The sequence below is a fragment of the Crinia signifera genome, chromosome 1 (genome assembly GCF_055691185.1).
Source record: "Crinia signifera chromosome 1, ASM5569118v1, whole genome shotgun sequence".
Lineage (NCBI taxonomy): Eukaryota > Metazoa > Chordata > Amphibia > Anura > Myobatrachidae > Crinia > Crinia signifera.
Genome location: NC_139217.1, coordinates 108,041,516 through 108,057,901, shown reverse-complemented (window position 1 = coordinate 108,057,901; position 16,386 = coordinate 108,041,516). Strand labels below are relative to the sequence as shown.

Here is a 16,386-nt window from a genome sequence, read left to right as displayed (position 1 = left end):
GACCATCTCTGGTCGCAGATGAAAACGGGACACGGAGCAATATGATTGCTGAGCAATATATTGCCAGCGATCATATTGCCCCGTGTGTACGCACCTTTAGATATATTTCATGTGCACTTACAGATTGAGTATTTTAGATTTATAAATGGTCATACTGTCTACTGAGTCCCAAAGCATATGAACTTGTGAGTTGCATCAGATTTTGCTTTTGTTGTTCATTTTGCAGCATGGCATTTTATGTTATTTAGGTTATTTTTAATGGTATACACCTTTACAAAAATACCTCATACAAAGAAAATCTAATATAGCACTTGGGATGGATATTACATTTAGGCTTTTGTTGGATTTGCCTATCAAAAATGCTACACAGTAAATTTATTATTGAAAGTATTTAAATTTGGAAGTTTTAAAGAAAATGCTATCAACTTTTTATTCTGGTTACTAAATTAACGAAGATTCAAGATACCAACAAGAATCAGAAAGTTATAGCTATTTGCGTAAAGCTTGCACTTGCCTCTGAGAAATAATTTCAGCTAACCCTCTAGTTGTGGCACATATTGTCAAGTAATGTCCATGCATGGTTGTATCTAGTGCCACCGAGAGATTTGTTCCGCACTACCAGTAGGTATGTGCATTGGTGGCACACCATCAGGTATCCTATGTTGTAATAAAGCTGATAGAAGATGATTTCACTCATTCGAGTCCAGTTGTTGTTGAGGATGTTTGGTACTTTGTGCATGTGCAGGACCCCGTTCCTGCCATGAAGCAAGTAACCCAGAATCAGTCTGTTAGTGATTGGCAGTATGAGTTCAGTTTGTAGGGATCTCAGGGGCAGATTTATTAAGCTTGGTGACGTGATAATGTGTCTGGTTTTTATCACCGACCAATCAGCTCCTAACTGTGAAGTTACAGGCTTGGTTTGAAAAATGACAGGTGGGAGCTGATTGGCCGGTGATAAAAACCAGACACTTTTTATCACTTCTCCGAGCTTAATAAATCTGCCCCTCAGTCGTTCATTGGATATTTTCTGGCCTCTACGAGGGCCCAATGGTAAGTTATTGATCCAATGCTGCATCCTACTTGTAATAGACTCCTCCTGCTGCATTACCATGCAGATAGCAATTCCAATCACATCATAATCAGGCCTAGTGTGAATAAATAGAGCAAAATAAATAAATTGGGACTGCAATTATCGTTATATCATGTGTTAGTAGGGTGTATTGAATAGGCACGAAATTGTTTGACTAGCTAAAACTATCATCCTATAATAAATACTTGTTGGTCTTCTAAAAATTGTGATTTACAGTACAAATGCAAATTAGGACAAGTACATGCTAAATAAATACCAGTTAGAACAGCACATAAGGAGAGAGGGTCTTGCTCGTTAGCAGGGCTGCCGAGGCGGGGGGGGGAGCGGGTAATAATTACCCGGGCACAGGCTTGCTGGAGGGGCCCCGGCAGGTCCCGGCGGCTCTCCCCTCCCTCCCACACCCGGCGCTGCTGCTGCTGCGCCGGGCTCTCCTCCTCCCTGCACCCGGAAGAGGATCAGTGCAGGGAGGAGGTCACAGGTCCGGGCAGCACTGCGCTGTGCTGCCCGGACACAGGTGAGGGGGGAGGGGGCGATGCGGGGGGTCGGTGCGGGGCGGCGGAGGGTTGCGATAGAAGCCCATTGGCTTCTATGGGGCATCGCCAGATTTTTCTGGCGATGCCCCCCGCCGCGGTAACCCGGCGGGGGATGCTTACAGCATCCCAAAATGCGGTAAAAACCCCGATAACGGGGTTTTTACCGCATTTTTAGCTTAGAGAATCTCCCCCAAAGTGAGATCTATATTGCAGTGTAAAAATACAGCAGTCAGTATTTTCCCTGCACAGAAACAAAATAACTCACCCAAATCTAATTCTCTCCGCACATTTTACATCTGCCCCCCTGCAGTGCACATGGTTTTGTCCATCTAAGAAGGAATTTGCCAGACGGAGTGAACCACAATAACCCCCATAGTTTTCTATACTTTTGTTTTATGTAATTTTTTGTTTTTACTTTTTCATAATTTATGACCCACATAGACCATGAATGGGGATAGTAACTGGTGACGAGTGCAGCAGTAGTAGAGCAAGACACCTTGCCCGTAGCATGGTGAACAAAGCAAGCCCACGAGGGTACATGTTTTCTCAGAGTTGGCTCTGAAATATAGAAATTTATAAAATGAAAAACACACAAAAAGAAAAAACTTGTAGACCATTTTGATGTTGAGCTTTTTATACTGTCTACCTTTCCTACTGTCCACTTATCCCATGTTGACCTTTTGACCCCGTTTACCATTTGGGGTTGACGTATTGACTATCTTTGTACTGTAAAGCGACTAAACCCCACCCCCATAATACAATGGCAGCGACAAAGGCCCACTTTACAATGTAAAATGTTTTATTACAGTACTGTATATATATTTATATCCTGTATATTGCTTTGGTTAGTTCTGGAAAGATCAGTGTTTAAGACTTTTTTATGTTACTTCTTGTAACTGAATTTCTTTCTACCACCCTGTGTAGCTGAAAGCTGTAAGGATGCACAGAGTGTGAAGATTAAAGAAGAACCCATGGAGGTTGACATCCCTGACTCTTCCATCTCCCCCAGACAAAACATTGGTTACAGCACTTTATTAAGGCAAGAAAAAACCGAGCACTTGCAGAAGATGCCAGAGTGCAGGGTCATTCCCGAGGGGAACCTGTTCAGCCAAGACATCTCTGTGAAGATGGCTTCAGAACTTCTCTTCAAATTGTCAGGTAATATACAGCAATTTGCAGCGTTCCGTTTTTAATGTCATATTCAAATCTGGATATGAAAATCGTGATACTTTGCAGCATTCCTAAATCAGAAATGACCTCCGCAATGGATTCGGCATGATCATCTATTGTATCGTTTTGTGCGCTTAGTTCAGTTTATTTAGTTAATTCAGGAAAAGTTTAGTGACAAAATAAAGTTAGGAGCATTACATACTTACATTGTGTAGTTCCACACCTGATGTAGCTGACCATGGAGATGGAAAACCAGTTAAATTAGACTTTAAAATAAAAAAAAAGTACATCCTAAGTATCCTACCTAGGTCCACATAGATAACTCTGCCTAGATCATTAGTTCATTCGAAGTCTTGCAAATTCTGTGGTAAAAATCCACAGTAGGAAGCCAGAAAGTTGAAGCAATATATACCCTTTTATGTAAAGACCTTTTATTGATATGTGAACATGCAGGAGAGAAGTGTATGTGGCCTTTTCTTTCCTGCCCCTGTGGAAAGACCGCAATGTGCACTGCGCTGCCGTCCTCACATAGGCCCTTATTCTGGTTCGTGCGGTACGGCCCGCGTGCGGCCGTACCGCCGATGTTTTCCGTCTGCACATGCGCAGAGGTCAATCTGCGCATGTGCAGGCGAATTCGCCGCACATAGCGTTAGTACGCCGCAAAGGGGGCGTATAGGGGCGTGAGGGGCTTCATGCCCTCATTTCCCTATGTATACGCCCCGCGTTTCATGGGCGTTCCCATGCAAACGTGGGGCGTACGCATGGTAATGAGGCCATGACGCAACTCATGGGGGCGGAAAGCTGACGTCGCCGGATGTCAGCTTTCAGCCCCCATACAAGCTACCACACGGACGATTGTCCGTGTGGTCTCAGCTTGCGGGAGCTGCCGCGGCGTGCGGACCTGCCTTCGATGGTCGATGACCATCGAAGGCAGGGGGCAGCTCCCACCATGGTGGAGGCGTACGCCTCCACCATTTTCATGCGGATCGGCAGCCGTCCGTGTACGGACGGCCGTGCCGATCCGTCTTGTAGGCGGGGATTCGTCTGGTGCGGTCGGAGCCGCATATGCGGCTCGACCGCACCAACCAGAATAAGGGCCATAGAGATCAAAGATTCCAGTGCTCTTTCTTTCCTTACCTGACAGGAGCAGAACCAACCAGCAGCCCTTATACTTCCCACTGCTGTATTCATAATGGCATTTTTTGTGCATTTACTTCTCTCCTGTATTAGCACACACTGAAAGGGCTGAAATGTAGCTCAGATGCAGAAACTTGGGGGTGATTCCATTGTTTTTGCACACCCAATCTCTCATCTAAAGTGACTGGAGATGGGGGTGCAATTCAATTATGGGGGTTGGCGTACTGATTGCACCCAGACAGACTGGGTTTATTTGTTAAATCAATTGTGAATTAAATTATAACATAAAATAAGTAAATAATGATCAATTGGGTATTACAATTAGTATATATTTATTAAATCGTCTCATTAAATATTGGGAGGATTGGCATGTAAATTACTCTCATTATATCATTGTAACAAATTAATACAGTACAATATAAAAGTGCACTTAAAAAGAATCTTTTTGTGTTTAATTTTTGGGAATTGACCTTCCCTTTGGTGTGAGCAGCTTAGCACAACATCCCACTTTATGCGCCCATTTGTTTTACCAGTTGGTGAATACTTTTTCTTTCTTATTTGCGTAAAATGGCTAAATCTGACCAAGGTTCATCTTGGGTGCAAAAATTGGTCAATTTTTTTGTACATTTCTTCTCACCAGCAAAGGGGGGCTGCAAAAATAAATGTCAGTGCAGGCTGCTGTTTTTTACCTAAGCAGAGTAACAATTTAATTGCTCCATTGCACGCCATCTAGTGGCAGCTTGAACAAATAACAATTGAATTCCCTCTGTAGGAGTCTTTTCTTTCTTTATGTTTTTTACCTCATACCACATGCTTCATCTTATTGTATAATTTGGGGGATACATCAGCACTGCAATTCTCTATCATCGGTTTGATTAAGCGTGTTAAAATCTCTGACTTGCAGAACCCGATAATTTATTGGTCAAAATCTGTGAGTCCTGGATTTCCAACATGTTTGTTTTCCCAGATTCCGTGACTCCAGCATTGGTAGAATGAGGAATATAATTTGCAGATATATAATCCCCATATGGTTGATTTAGTATGAGGCATAATTAGAAACAAGATTCTTACATATTATCCAAAGCCCCCATTATTTCTCATGTCCCTGATTCACTCATAGAACACTTTAGAAAGGATATTTAGGACAGGACCTTAGTGCTATTCCCAGGGTTGTATAGAAAGCAGCGGCACTCTGCAGTTTTTACAAAAAGACAACGTGTAACACTAATCTACTGCCAACATTCCAGGGCATGAAATTCCCTTTTTCAAAGAGCAAGATAACAAAAATATATATCTAGATCTATATCTAGCTAGAGAGAGATACATTCAAAGAAATATAAGTGTATATAAGAAGTCTAAAATGGCAGACCGCTTTCTACCAACATGACCTAGAAACCATACAACAAAATTAAAGTGGATATCAAATATTCAGGAACTATAAATGTATAGTTCAATACATATTCAATTAACCGTGATATAATTGTTTGGCTGTGGGATATTTAATGAGCCTTTATAAGCCGGAGGAAGCCGTGGGTTTCAGGTGAACTGAATCCTGGAAAACAGTCCCATTTTTGGTAAAACACTGGGCAGTTTCTAGCAAAAACATACAGGTTTCACTGAACCTGTGGGTTGTCGGTTGACCAGATTGGATAGCCCGATAAAATAACATTGGGGAAAATTACAAAAAGCTTTCATTTTTTTCCAATCCTATGTTTCTTTGGGGGTAATTTAATACCCCACTAGCAGTTTACCAATTACCTCTGTACCTCTTCATGGTATTCACTTAACTTGAATTACTAAGAGTTCAGTAAAAATGTCAGTGTTCTGAGAGTTTGTGTAAGAAATCCAATACTATCCTCCCAAACTAACAATAGGCAGGCAATGGGTAACATTATTAGTAATCCCTGCTACATAAATAGTAATAATACCTTGCATGGCATTAGCAAACAATACAATGTGGCTTCCTCACATGGCATGGGGCTGATGCAAGAAATTTGTGTTTTCTTTTCCTTTCTGTCCACACTGTATCTATCATGTTATGATGTATTTATGCACAGACTGCTTTCTTTCTCCTGGAGATCAATAATCCCTAATGTACTGACATCTCTCTTCCATCTGCTGGAACAAAAACAGGAAGCAGAACAGGTGTATTACAGCCTCCTAAATGCACCAAGCTGTGTACATATTTCCTCTCTATAAACTCATGTAAACCATATGTGTATACAGTGTTTATCAGGAACACCTGTATTACTGTACAAGGAAGACATGACCCCTGGTATATAGGTGTATGTTTTTTTGGAACACTATTTACAGAGAGAGGACAATGTACCACCTACTGCAGGGGTGCTCAAACTATTTTGCTCTGGGACTCGGTCAGACAATAAAAATTATTACAGGACCCCAGCAAGTAACTACTGAATGGTCGCCACATGTGTGGTCAGTGAAGTGACCGCTTTTGTGACAGGAAGGCAGTGGGTAATGGGGGGGGGATGGAAAAGGGTGACAGGGGATGAAAGAGGAAAGCAGGGGGTGTTTACTTAATGAGTTATACCCTGTGCCCCCTCCACAGACACATTAGCTTAATGATCAGCAACATGGACTCGTGACCCCTTGGTGAGGTGGTTGGGACCCACTTTGGGGTCAGGCAGGGCCGGCGCCACCACTAGGCAGCTTCAGGCATTTGCCTAGGGTGGAAATTAGGGGCAGGAGTTAACATGCGCACAAGCATCTCCCTCCCGGCCTGCCACCTCTAAGTGGCGCAGGAGGTGCCGCACCGGTCTAAACACTGATGTTCACAGGCTTTCCTGTCTCCTGCTGCCGCCGCTGAGGAGTAGTAAACCTGAGCCCGCCCGGCACCCAGCAGATGGCTGTGAGACCACTCAACAGCCTTCTGTCAGCGCTGGATTGAGGAGGTTATCCCTAAGCCCAGAGTAGTCGCCTGCACACCGGCCACGGTCCGTCCAGCCAGCCCAGCATACACACCCTTCCTTCCTGTGACAAGCATATGTGCACATTACAGTATATGTGCATATATATATATATATATGTATATTTGTGTGTATGTAAATATATATAAATATGTATATATATATACATATCAGTAATGTCCGTCAAACAATTCAATAAAAGTATATAAAAATAAATACACATGTAGTAGTTCTTTTTTGTAAGAAGCTTTTTCTTTTTATTTTCAGTGCATGTGACCAATAGGGTATTGGTCACATGCACTGAAAATAAAAAGAAAAAGCTTCTTACAAAAAAGAACTACTACATGTGTATTTATTTTTATATACTTTTATTGAATTGTTGGACGGACATTACTGATTAAGGGTGCTGTGGACACTATTGTAGGTGTGTTTTGGTATTTTCTATCCCGACTAGTAGGGGATTGAGTGTCAACAGCGACCACTAAAAATTGTATTTTAATAGCGCAATTTTAGAGATTTGTTGGTGTATTATATATATACATATATTGTATATATGTGTGTGTTTGTGTATATATGTATGTGTATATATATATATATATATATATATATATATATACATGTACACATACATACATACTTACATACATACATACATACATACATGCATACTATTAATGTATATATGTATGGCAAGGTTGGGGGGTACCAAGATATTAGTGTACCAAGCCCAAATATTTCTGTTGCTGTCCCTGCCCACACGTCAGCCAACCTCAGAAACTCCCCCTCCCCCCAGGACCCAGCATCTGGCATATTCCGGCAATCCCCCCTTCCCTCCCCAAAACGTTGCTCGCCACCTCTCTGCTCCCTCCGCTTGGACTACAAATGGCACAAGTAGTCCATGGAGCTTTAACCCAATCCACCAGACTAACCATCAAAATGCCATCAGTATTTTGGTAGGGGGGGGGGGGGGGGGGGGGGGAGGGTGTTGCACTGGCCCTGGGGTCAGGAGTCAGGACCCACAGTTTGAGAACCGCTGACCTACTGTATTTTACATAACTACCTATTTTATGTATTACTGTGTATATAGAGCCAAAAGTTTACTATTTTCTTCTATAATATTGGTTTTTATTTAGCATTTATTTGTGTTTTGCGTTGCAGAAAAAGTCAGCAAAGAAAACAACCATAACAAGTCAAACATTATCAGAACAACCAGGTACTTTACATCTTAATATATTTTTTAACAAATATATTACTCTTTATTTAAAACGTTGTAGTAGTTTGTATTCAAATTTTTATTTCAATTAGTTTTTCATTTCACATAAAATAAACCCCACAACAACCAAATTTACAAACTTTTGGCCAGATTCAGTAAAGCAAAAAAGGGAGTCATTTTGTTTCTGGAATAAACCATTTTGCAGTGCAAGGTGAGCAAATACATTTATATGGTTTCTGTGCAGGGTAAATACTGGCTGCTTTTGCATGTAGCCAACACATTATTATTTTTACACTGCAGTTTAGACTTCAGTTTGAAAACACCATACCTGAATCTATTCTCTCTGCACATTTTATCTTCACCCCCTGCAGTGCAGCATGGTTTTGCTCATTTGCATGTATTTTTGCTTTGCTACCAAACGTGAATAAGACCCTTTGGGGCGGATGATCACAGCACTGGACGCACTTACCCGTGGATGGAATTTGCGCTAAAGTGCTCGCTGCCCTGTAGGGTTGCAAACAATTTATAGTGAATTCGGCCCTGCAAGGATGCAACATCGGGTTAATTCGTTGTTTAATAATTAATAATTTTGTTTATTCTCAGCCCATTTTTTTCAGAAGAAAAATTTAGACAATCACCTTTCACCTCAAACGACCTCCCCAAAAATGAAGCTTCTCCTCAAGGAAGATCTTCTTTGTCAGGTATGGTGGTTAGAAGAGCACCAGTCGTATCTTGCTATATGTGCCTGTTGTGTGAAAGACTGCAATTCTTTTATTTGTTGTTCTTTGTCATGTAAAATAAATTGTATTTATTTTTGGAAGACCATATATACACCAACAGACGTGTACAGTATGTTGCTGATTAAGTTTAGTGGAGCAATTGTAACTCTTCAGCAAATTTAAATAGATTTAATGACTTGATGAAAGTTGGAATGATATACACAAATATATAAGCTTAGGAAGTATCTTTGTATAAAGCTCCAGAATTTGTTTGCACAGTATAATAAGGAAAATGTCACGTCCGATATAAAATATAGGTACAACAAATGGGATTTTGCCAATAAAACTTCACGGCTCCAATATATAGCTCGAAGGAAGCTCAGCCACAACCAATTAAAGGATCTTGACCCGTAACTGAGGTTATACGGAGACCAGAGATGTCCAAATAAAATAAAATCACCATCTGTGTCATATGCAGTGCTGGGGTCAGGTAACAAGTGGGAATAATATCTGTAATGAGCAGACTGATGCTCATTATCAATTCTCATAAGTATGGATGTGTCATTTGTAACAGAGAGGCCAAAATGAAAGCAAGTTTGGTCATTTGTAGTGGAATATTAATAGAGGCTGTGAAAGAGCAATAATGGAGGTGCTGAAGATGGAATCCCATACTTTACAAGCTAATTGTGTACAGAGAACATGTATCATTGTAAATATATTAACAAAATGTCAGTTTTTTTTTTGTATTTAACCTTTGGGTTTTTAGGACCACACTAGTGCTAAATAGTGTTCATTCTAGCACCCGCTATCTCTGAGAACCCATGCAGTTATTGTTCCCTGCCTGGGGTGTCGCTGTCTGCTGTGGTGTTTCTAGCACAGGTCTGGTTTGCATACCAGTGCTAATATACAGACCACACTGTGCTAGAAACACTACAGCAGACAGCGACACCCCAGGCAGGGAAGAGGAACTGCATGGGTTGTCAAAGATAGCGGGTGCTAGAATGAACACCCAAACTGTTGTCACCATTCTGTTGACCATACCTGTAGTCTACCTTTACCAATCATTTGATGTGTCTACCCTGTTTCCTGTATGTCCACTGCAAAAAGGCATATACTCCCTTTAATACCATAGGCAATGTCATTAATAAAAATATTAAAAAGCACTGCTCCAAGTAAAGATCCCTGAGGTGCACCACTGCTAACCTTCCCCTTCTGCGACTGTACTCCATTTTCTACAACTGTTGAGTTCCTCTGCTGTAACCAAGTTCTTATCCATTTCAGAAACCAATAGCACATTTTCGACTTTATTTAGTAGTCTGTGATGTGGGACCTTGTTCTAACATATTAAAGGGGCTCCTGGGCTGGCACATTAGGATTGCATTATGTAGAATTATTGTGTAACATAGTGGAAGTATTGTGTAACATGGGGCATTATGTGAAATTATTCTTTGACAGGTGGTGGTATTAGGGGAAATATTGGGAACTACGTAGCATTTTATATTACATATTGTTTAATATGTGGCATTTTTTGTCATTTATAGGGGAATTATGTGGAATTTTCTGTGACATTTGGGGGCACTGTGGTATATTTTATGTAACAACTAAACACTGTATATCAAGGTGTGGTACTGTATATTATGGTGTACTGTATATCACAATGTGGTACTATAGATAATGGTGTGGTACTGTAGGACACGGTGTGGTACTGTATATCACGGTGTGCTACTGTAGATCAAGGTATGGTACTGTAGATCACAGTGTGGTACTGTATCTCAAGGTGTGGTACTATATATTATGGTGTACTGTATATCACAATGTGGTACTATAGATAATGGTGTGGTACTGTAGGACACAGTGTGGTACTGTATATCACAGTGTGCTACTGTAGATCAAGGTGTGGTACTGTAGATCACAGTGTGGCACTGTAGGACACGGTGTGGCACTGTAGGACACAGTGTGGTACTGTAGGACACGGTGTGGTACTATAGATCAAGGTGTGGTACTGTAGATCACTGTGTGGTACTGTAGGACACGGTGTGGTACTGTAGATCACAGTGTGGTACTGTAGGACACGGTGTGGTACTGTAGATCAAGGTGTGGTACTGTAGATCACAGTGTGGTACTGTAGGACACGGTGTGGTACTGTAGATCACGGTGTGGTACTGTAGATCAAGGTGTGGTACTGTAGATCACAGTGTGGTACTGTATATCAAGGTGTGGTACTGTATGTGTGGTACTGTAGATCACTGTTAGTTTTGACACATGAAAGTTGATTACAACCTTTTAGACATGCCTGCCCTAAGATATCACATGTGAAATTATTATTATACAAAACTCTTCTCCTCCTGCTTGGCAGATATGTTACAAGTTGTAGAAGTCACACCAACCGCCCTCACTGTACATGTACTCATTCATTTGCTTCAATTCCCCTATATAAACACCTACAGTACCTATATTTGGTGTAATGAGCCTACATGTATTTCAGTACTTGAAAATGATTCTGTAATAGGGAAAATGAAGTCCTGCAGGGTAATAGCCTGATTTTCACTCGAAAAGCTGTCTGCCTAAAAGTACCTTGGTGGTAATTTCACCTTTGCCACAGTTTGCTGTGGTAGATTCCCTAACAGAGGGATGGAGCTTCTGCACAATGATTAATCATGGACTGCTCCGCTGCGGGGATATCTGTAAGAACCCAAGCTTTAATGAGTAGATGGACTTAGAATAGCTTCATAGCAGCTGCACCTTCAGTAAAACTTTGGTGGGAGATATACAGTGCCAGAGAGGGCAACATCACACACTGACAGAGGTTACACCGTTCAAATCAGTGTTTAGAACTCAGGCCGCACAGCTCTCTTACAGTTACATAATGAAAGGAAAGAATTTCTGATTAAGTATAAGTCAGCGCTGCCTTTATTTGTGCTTTGCTCAATTTTGCTCCATACAGACTTCTTTTTATAGCTATGCTAGAACAACCGATTCCCATAATAACTACTCATTGTATCATTTGCATTATACTGTACCATTTTTTTGCTTAGTCTTTTATTTTTATGTAACAACATGATATAGGGGTAATGTATATACAGAGTGGATAACATGATACAGAGGTAATGTATATACCAAGTGGATTACGCACTATAAGGGCAATATATATACAGAATGGATAACATGATAAAAGGGTAATATATATACAGAGTGGATATCATGATATAGGGGTAATGTATATACAGAGTGGATTAGGCACTATAAGGGTAATGTGTATACAGAGTGGGGGTAATGTATATACAGATGCGCATATATGCGCACAGCGTCTATTCCCTTCATGCTGGGGGGACCCCAAACTGCCCGCTCCACCGCGGGACACAGCCAGTACGCGGGAGGTATGTGAGGGGATAGCATGATAAATTCAGAAGAATTGTAAAAAAAAAAAAAAAATTCTCAAGGTGACATGATCATTCTAATTGGGAGATAGAATATAATAAAGTTTGTATTTGTATTTACAGTAAGGCAAGCTGGCGCATTGATGAATCTGTTCTTTTTCTAGAGAACTGATTTGTTTGGCAAGTTCTAAATGATGTGGTTTTGTTGTTTTCTTAGAATGTAGCTAGCGTAATTTATTGCCAAAATGGTTAGGAACAAGTACAGGGACGTTCTGTTGTGTGATCATGTGGGAAAGAGCATACTATGTATAATATGAGTTATACTTTGATTTTTTTAAATACCACAAGATGGCATGAGTGAGTGCTGCAATAGCATGCACAGAACCCACTAGAATGACTAGAGAATGCTTAGAACTCATTTAGAGTCTTCTCCATGCAGAGCTCGTCTGTTACGTGAAGGTGACCTCCAGAGCAGTGGTTGGGAATGTGACAGAAAGGAGTACAATGAGAAAATGTCTTATTGCCATTTAATATTGTCATTAAAAGTCTATTTGGTAGAAGAGTTTTTGGCACTTTCGAGATTTTCAACATATTTTCCAAGTGTATAGTCAGTCACACAGTATTTTTAGTGTGTGTTTTTGATTTTCTCCTGTAGATCTTGAGAAAGCTATACCCCTTTTATACTGCCTGAAATAACCTGGGTTTTTGCACATGAGCATGCAAAAACCCAGGTTTGCAGGCAGTGTAAATGCACCCAGTTAAAATATGCTGGGTCAAGCGACCGGGCATTGCAACCGGGAAGCGATCAGGGTTAAACACTGATTCAAACCAGCTGCCAATGCAAACCGGGACCCGGGCTCCAATCACAGGAGCAGACCGGTTCCAGGACAGGGATTTGTGGAATAACGGTATGGGCAAAGCTGTATGGGTGGCACTTTGCACATCGTTTTATGTTTTCCTTCATTTCTATTTTAATAATAAAATAACTACGTACACCCATTTTGATAACATTTATCAGTGGGCTTAGTTTTGGCTGAATTATTGCTATGTATTTTAAATTAATAATATTTTTTTTCTCACTGCCTCAATAGTCTGGGTTATTGCCGGGTCAACCCAGGTCATGGCTCAGTGCAAAAGCACAGAATTTGATGAAGCCCTTGGCCTATCTAGTCTGCCATATAACACACTAGGGTTAATATTTGTCAGGAGCTACCTATTTGTGTCTTTTTGGAAAGCGGGAGGAAACCAAAGTAGCTAAAGGAAATGCACACAAGTAAAGGGAGAATATACAAACTCCAAAAAAAAGAAAAAGATATTAACCGTTTGAGTGCCAACATCTCTGTGAGAGATGCGCAAAATATCTTCAAAAAATGGCAACATGTGGGAGCTATTGGGGCGTGGCTTCAGTGGACGTGTGAGTGGGCATCCTCTCCTGCCGCTCCCTGCTTTAGTGATCCTATTTGCCCATCCTGAGATTGGCCATTTGCACCTGGCTGCCTGTTAAAATGTGTGAGACCCCCTGGTCACCTCGCCCACCGAATAGAGCCATGCACTGCAGAGATATCTGGCCCGCCGCGGGACAGCTTCAGGGTCGGGTGTTCGGGATCCAGGTATACCTAGGTTGGGGTTAGGTCATACAGGGTGGGGGGTTTTGGGGAGGTTTGTTTTGGGTCCTTTTGGGGGGGTTTGCTTTGGGTAGTATAGGTTGTATATTTAGGTTAGTATAGAGCTCTTGATGGGTGACAATTTAATATTTATCTCCTCCCATTGGGGATGTAGTACACTTCTAAGTGATAGTATTGTAAGAATGTGCTCCTTTTTATCCTGCCACAGTACGCCCGGATGGCGCCTCCGGGTAATTGTATTCCACTTATACTGACAAAGAGAGTCGACATACTATAATTTATCCTATATACATTCGCTATCTCATGTATATTTAAATTACTGTCTGATTTTACATGTTGTATGCTTATAATGTCCTCGTCAGAGCTATTACTTGTTTTAAAAAAAAATGGCAACATGTCTGTGAGAGATATGCACAGTTATATAAATTCAAATAAGAAATGTTGCGTTAAAAAATATTATATTTCCTATACAAGGTAAACATTACAGGTCATGTTGATGAATAAATACAAATATTTGCTTGCCAATTTTCACAGAAGTTTTGACAAATTTACTTGGCACTCAAAGGGTTAATACTAGCATGCATTCTAGGCAGAAGTGTGATCTGAAGATGTGAATATTAATATGATAGGGATTTTAGGCTACTGATTCCTTTGTAAGCTGAGTACTGGCGTTTTCAGGACCTGTTCTTGCTGTGTCTTTGATGTTACCCCTGTAAGTTGTGTGCATATATAGAACTTGAGCAGTGCATCCCTCTGTGGCCAAGAACATCTGGTTTCCTACCGCGAGCCATATTTGTTGCTGGTTGTCCAGGTGGTAGGCCTCTCAGACATGAGGACGGTGCATGTGCCGGCCACCTCTCATGGGTCATCTATGAATTATGTGTGCTTTGACAGTCAGGCCCCAATAAAAACATATCACTTGGCATACGTTTATGTACAGTTGTCTTCAAACTACATTGTCACAGAGAGATTTTTTTACAGGATATTTTGTATGTACACTTTGTTAATATTGTTGTTTCATTACTGTTCTTTGCCATTTTGTATATTCTTTTTCCAGTCTGAGCATACAATATATGTCAATATATGTAAAACCTTGAAGGTATAGCAGCAACATTTATGATCTTCAGCAAAATGGCAGAAAATCTGTACCGGATGTTATGTCCTAAACCGCTCATTTGTTTCTTCCATAGATGCAGAACCTCTTGGGCTAGATTCAGGCAGTGGCCTAGCTGCTTGGAGACTAAATGAGCAGCTCTTTCCATGCGACGTTTGTGGAAAAGTGTTTGGCCGACAGCAGACGTTATCTAGACATCTGTTATTGCACACAGGTACAGGTACAATTACATACTGCATATCAATGCATGCTTTCTGTAGATAACAAGGGTAACGGGAGCCCTACTGCATGATGACATGAGTAGGCAGGTCCTCCGACTACCACATACCTCACTAATGGGGCCTACACACATAGTGCTTTTTAGCCATTTTCTAAGCAATTTGACTAGATCGCTTAGAAAATGACCCTACATTGCTGTGTGTGTAGGGGCCATAGCGATAGCGATTCACAGCCCCACAAATGGCTATCGAATGTAGAATAAGATTGAGTAGGGACATAACTCTAGTCATCGCAAGTGTTCTCTCATTAGAGAACACTGGTGCTGAGAGCTTGCTCAGCACACAGCATTGACATCGCTGAGTGTGTGTGTGTGTGTGTGTGTGTGTGCTGAGCAGCGCTGTGTGCTGAGCACTCTAACATCTAGTATAGATCACTCTGCACATGTTTAGGCCCCTTAAGTGCCAGATGTATGGCACTACATCGCTCACAAAATGTCCCTACATCGCTCCATGTGTAGGGGCCACTATCACCCGGCGAGCATTCTGGATACATCTAGAATTGCCGGGTGTCAGGGCCAGTGTTCTCACTGGAGAACACTGGCCCTGACAGATGGCTCATCGGCACATCGCTATACAGCATTCTGGGCAATTTAGCATAGCTCAGAATGCCCATCTACACACAGCGCTACGTGTGTAGGCCCCATTACAATTTGTACTTCTAAACCACCAATGGCTTAGGTCGACACCTCAAATAGGTCGACATGCTTAGGTCAACATGGGTGGAAGGTTGACACAAGCATTAGGTTGAAAATGGCTAGGTCGACAATCAAAAGGTCGATATGTGTTTTTTTTTGTCCCGAATGTTTACATGGTCGACATGGGCACCATGTGGGTGCACTGCATCCCCTCGCATGGCTTGCTGCACTCGTCATGCTTCCGGCACTATTCTATTCTCCCTCCACACCCTAGTGGATGGTATGGCATGAAAAACCGCCTGTCGGCACATGTCACTCAAAAAAAGTGAAAACCCCATGTGGACCTTTTGACTGTTGACCTAGCCATTGTCGACCTAATGCTTGTTTTGACCTTCTATCCATGTCGACCTATTTGAGGTGTCGACCTAAGTGTTAGAAAGTTATAGCTCCTCTTAAAACTCTGATATACTGTAGCCAAACATAAAACACCATAATTGCAGCATCATGCAAACTTACACACTGGAATAACTGACTGTGCACACTGCCCGCCTGCTGTGCGCTGCCGTCC

At 41.5% G+C, this 16,386-nt stretch overlaps 1 protein-coding gene across 3 annotated transcripts in view; it reads left to right on the top strand.

The window, feature by feature from the left end:
- The window catches only part of ZNF827 (zinc finger protein 827), a 177,312-nt gene that overhangs the window by 140,037 nt on the left and 20,889 nt on the right, over positions 1–16,386 (top strand). For all 3 annotated transcript variants that reach the window (XM_083171196.1, XM_083171200.1, XM_083171202.1), the window contains exons 7-10: positions 2,548–2,781; positions 8,016–8,070; positions 8,674–8,771; positions 14,982–15,119. In XM_083171196.1, the coding sequence (XP_083027322.1) occupies positions 2,548–2,781; positions 8,016–8,070; positions 8,674–8,771; positions 14,982–15,119 (525 nt within the window). The remainder of the gene's footprint in view (positions 1–2,547; positions 2,782–8,015; positions 8,071–8,673; positions 8,772–14,981; positions 15,120–16,386) is intronic.